The sequence below is a fragment of the Sylvia atricapilla genome, chromosome 7, assembly GCF_009819655.1.
Source record: "Sylvia atricapilla isolate bSylAtr1 chromosome 7, bSylAtr1.pri, whole genome shotgun sequence".
NCBI lineage: Eukaryota > Metazoa > Chordata > Aves > Passeriformes > Sylviidae > Sylvia > Sylvia atricapilla.
This window is the reverse complement of record NC_089146.1, coordinates 37,160,261-37,164,748: the sequence shown is the minus strand read 5'-3', so window position 1 is coordinate 37,164,748 and position 4,488 is coordinate 37,160,261. Positions and strand designations below refer to the sequence as shown.

At 46.3% G+C, this 4,488-nt stretch overlaps 1 protein-coding gene across 1 annotated transcript; it reads left to right on the top strand.

Moving 5' to 3' along the window:
- The first annotated feature begins 315 nt into the window (after positions 1-315).
- RBM43 (RNA binding motif protein 43) lies at positions 316-2,811 on the top strand. Its single transcript, XM_066323193.1, has 3 exons — positions 316-515; positions 991-1,085; positions 1,165-2,811. The coding sequence occupies exons 1-3, from the start codon at positions 395-397 to the stop codon at positions 1,882-1,884; spliced, it is 936 nt and encodes a 311-aa protein (XP_066179290.1). The 5' UTR covers positions 316-394; the 3' UTR covers positions 1,885-2,811.
- Positions 2,812-4,488: the final 1,677 nt, after the last annotated feature.

Genomic DNA, 4,488 nt, shown 5'->3' with positions numbered 1-4,488 from the left:
CACGCGCAGTCACAATTGTTCATTCTCTTCTGATTTGGAATATTAGAGGAAACCACGTTATCAGTGGGACTTTCCAGTTGAAAAACTTAAATTTAGTGCTCATTTTTAGTGCTTTAAGAAAATACTGAGGGGGTTTAAATGGCATTTAAAGCCATTTTTTAGTGCACAGTGATGCAGGTGCCCGAGGCAGCCTGCCAGGCACTGAGATCTGATGAAGCAGGATTAATTAACCCCTAAATGCACATTGCAGAGGGCATGGGAATCTCTCCAGGGGTGGGAATCTGCTGGATTTACCGTGTGCCGTCTCTGCCCCAAGGCCACGGGCCGAGCTGCCAGATCCACGAGGACAATTGTCATCGCTGGTGTCCCAGCTGGCCTCCTGCAGGATGATGTCATGGCTGACATCCTCACCATCCACTTCCAAATGTCCAGGAACAACGGTGGGGATGTGGAAGAGGTCACGTATCCCACCCGCAGCAAAGGAGTTGCCTACGTCACCTTTGAGAATCAGGGAGGTATTTTTACTAATTAATGTAAGATTAATGGACTAAAAGCAGAGCCAGCCCCCCCCCCCCCCCCCCGAAGAATTAACCCCAGAATGTTGATCCCGAGCCAAATGATTTCAAATTGGGGTTTTATAGGACTGGGAGGCTGAAGCCTCGCTGGTAATCAGGCCAAGTTTCAGGATTTTATTTCTGCTCGTTGAAGGAATGACTCACTCGTCGTGCAGAGCCTTGTGTTTGTTTTGCAGGAACAAATTTATGCCATGAATAACGTTATTATTTTCCTAGCTGGGCTCTGGGGAATAAATCTCTGCCAATTAATGTGCCAAGGAGACAGGCTCGTGTCTCTCAGAGCAATTTGGAGTAATACATAAAATATTAGGTGAGAGTATTGAGTGGCCTGAATGAGTGTGGGTACATGAAGGGTTCCAGCGGGCTGGAGGTGACTGTCTCACTGCTCAGCAAGTGAATCTGGGTTTGTTTTCAGTCGTGGAGAGGGTTCTGAGGAAGGATCAGCATCTCCTGCAGGACCAGAGGCTGTCCAGGCGTTACCCCCTGACAGTGACCCGCTACTGCCACAAGGTCAGCTCCTCCCTAGCCCAGCTAATTACGCTTCCTGCTTAATTATCCGCTCCTTAACTTCTCCAATTCGCCGTTCCAGGTCTTCCTCTGTGTCACATCCACCCTCAGCGTGGCTGTGTTCAGAGGTCACTTCGTTTTGGAAGATTTGGTGGAAGAGATGAAGAAGCAGAGCCCGGCTTTGAATTTCGGCCCTTTGCAGCCTGACGGACAGATTGCTGTGCAGGGCTCCTTCCCAGCCCTGAGAAAACTGAGAGAATTCCTCTTGTTAAAGGCAAGATCCCTCTCAGAGGAGGACAAAGGAGAGGGGAAATCCCATCAGAGACTGAGGAGGAAGCTGCAGCAGCACAGAGGTGGCGCGGAGATGAGGAGTCCCGCTGGGGACGCGCCCAGGGAGACACAAGTGGTGGTTCTGGACACGGATATCTATCACTACATGAGGTTCTTTCACCCCAGAACGCTGCAGGCAGACGGTGTTGTCATTTCTGGTGTCACTGATGGGGACATCACCACGGTGTGCATTGACAGTGCTGGCGGCGAGGCTGGTGCTGCACAGGGGTTGAGGGCCAAGAGGATGATCCAAAGCTCCTCCGTGGAGCTGCAGAGGATTTTAAGGAAGGAAAGGATCTGCTACAAGGAGCCCGGCAGAGGTGAGAAGCAGAGATACAGAGAGCTCTGTGAAAGGCTGAAAGCCCGGCACCCTGGCGTGCTGGTGCTGCCTTATGACACCCACGTGGACGTTGTGGGAACCTCTGCGGCTGTTTTTGGCTTTACAGAGGACGTGAAGAGACACTCCAGGTAGGAGTGGGTGCTCCTGGAGCTTCTGTTTCTCACCCAGGCTGCGTCCCACTGCACGTCTCCCACTTTGTCACTGGGATGTCACTTTGTCCCGCTCGCAGGCTGGCAGCTCTGCACAGGAAGGTGACCCAGCCCCAAATCCCAAATTAAGGTCGGAACAAGAAACAAATGATCTCTGCGCTTAGGGAGCAAAGAATTTAAACCTCTTCTCTCCAGAAAGAGCCACGTTTTCCTTTTGATACCTCAGTGCATGATGCGAAAAGAGATTATTTTTTTTTGTTGTTTTTAATCTGGATGGGGCAGATTAAAAAAAAATGTTTTAAAAAAATGTTTCCTTGTAGGAAACCCTGCAGGGGAGTTGTGTGAGGAGGTGACCACAGCAGCCAGGAATGGGGACCTTTTCTGCAGCCCTATCTGCAGAGGGACCTTCTCCCCCTTGAGGGGCACAGAGAGGAGAGCTGGGACACTTGGCAGAGCAAAATGCACGTGGAATTGAAAATGCACAAGGCTTGAGAAAGCCTTGAAAATCCTTCCCTGAAGGAAACAGAGAGGTTTTCATAGGAGCAATAATGGGGATTTTCTCCCAGCTGTAAAGGCTTCTGCAGCATCTCTTGACAGCACACGATTTAAACGTGAAAGTGTGTCCAGAGATTTGATGGGGAAAATTTGGGGGCATTCAGACTTTGGAATCAGATTTTGGTTATGCAGATCCGTTTCTGGATCCATTACAAGGCCACAAAGGTGGTGGTTTTTTGTTTTTGGTTGGTTTTTTTTTTTTTTTTTTTTAAACCAGTTTAGAAAATAGCTTTTATTTCACGATATCTGTGTGTTTAAAATAATTTGTCAAAACATCCAGAGGACCAGCTCTTCTGCCTGGTGTGCAGGGAAAGTTTTAGTGGTTCATGCCATTAAAGAAAGGAGTTGTCCAAAACATTGTGTCTGTGTTATTTGAACCAAATCCCAGGTTTTTGGTGGGAAGCCCAAACCTGAAGCCCAAGAAACGGCTCGAGGCATTTTCTTGTCGTGACTGATTATCCATTGATGCCGATGAAAAGTGTTAAAGCAGTGATTTAAAAACCATTGTCAGAGCAGCAAGCTGAGGAGCTTAAGTGCTTTGCTGAGTCATATTTAGAGATTTCATCCTTTCCAGGCTCCCCTGTGCTCTGCAGGTTCTGCTCAGGGGTGGGAAACTCTGGAAAACTCCCCCTGGAGCTCTCTGGGGTCATCCCCACAGAACTCCAGCAGAGATGGGAAATTTTTCAACCTTGTCAAAGACAAAATCCTCTATGAAGGATAATCCCTTAATGAAATCAGTGCTGTTTTCCAGCGTCCACATCGAGCTTCTCATCTTTTTTTTTCTGAAGAGCCTCATTTTAATTTTGTTGTGTTTATTTTATTTTATTATTTTTTTTTTCTGATTCAGAGCTTTGGTATTTCCTCTTTGCTCAGCTGGCAAACCAGTGGCACTGGTGTCTGTGTGAACCCTCCCTGGCTGCTGCTGGGTTTTTGAGTCAACTTTTGGCAGCAGCACAGTTGGCAGCAGCACTTCAGGTGTCCTTCAGCTCTGCTCTCCTGCCAAACAACTCCTCCTTCCCCTTATTTGCACTCCACAACCTCAAAACCTTGAAAGCACAGCTGAATAAAAATGTTTTTTTTTTTTTTTTTCCAGCCCTGGCTCAGCTGGAACAGCTCCTCTTCCCATTCCCTGTGCAGCCCCTTTGCCCCCACGTCCTTGGCATCCCTTCAGCGTTATCCCATTGTTCTGGGGCTCTCCCATCTGCCGCTCTCATTCCCAGGATGTCGCTTCTGTAAAAAAAAAGAGCTTTTGCCTCGGCTGTTTTGTTTGTGGGGAGCTTTGCAAAGAGGCATCTGGAGCTGGTGGCTGGGCAAAAAGGAGCCAGGGGAGCTGCTGTTGTGCTCCAGGGATGGTTTTCCAGCCTGGATTTGGCTGGGAATGCCTCACCTTTGGCACCTGGGATGGATCCTGGGGTTTCTGTGGTGAGAACAAAGGTGTGATCCAAGGCAGCTGGAAAAACACCACCAGAGCAGCATCACCAGTGAAACGTGTATTCCTTCCCTCACCCTGCCCATTCCAGGGAAAACAATGGATATTTAGCTCAGACCCCTCCAGTTTGGTCATTGCAGTGAATATTCCGATAAATCCAACCAAATAAATCCCTTTTGGGGCTGCTCAGAGATTTGCCAAACTCTCCTTCCCACAGTTATTTTTATGGTGAGCAAAGCCACTGCTGTCTGTATGAAATTCCACTTGAAAAATATTTGTGTTTGTTGGATAATATCCTGGGAAACAGCTGTTATTCCTGGATCTGTTGATGGACTCAGGACTCGCAGGTTTGCACAATTCATTTGAACTAAAAAAAAAAAAAAAAAAAAAAAAAAAAAAAAAAAAAAAAAAAAAAAAAAAAAAAAAAAAAAAAGAGTTAAAATAAGAATAAAAAAAAAATAAATGAGAGTTGTAAAAATACAAAGCCTAATTTTGATCTGAGGCGCTGCTCCTGCTGGAAAAGCCTAAAATAATTAAAATAATTAAAATAATATAAAAATAATTTATAAATTTTTTTAAAATATATATAATTAAAATAATTTA

Coding starts and splice junctions, on each gene's coding strand:
- RBM43 (XM_066323193.1), top strand. CDS start 395: ATGGCTGACATCCTCACCATCCACTTCCAAATGTCCAGGAACAACGGT. Junction 516..990: donor CACCTTTGAGAATCAGGGAG/GTATTTTTACTA, acceptor GTTTGTTTTCAG/TCGTGGAGAGGGTTCTGAGG. Junction 1,086..1,164: donor TGACCCGCTACTGCCACAAG/GTCAGCTCCTCC, acceptor TCGCCGTTCCAG/GTCTTCCTCTGTGTCACATC.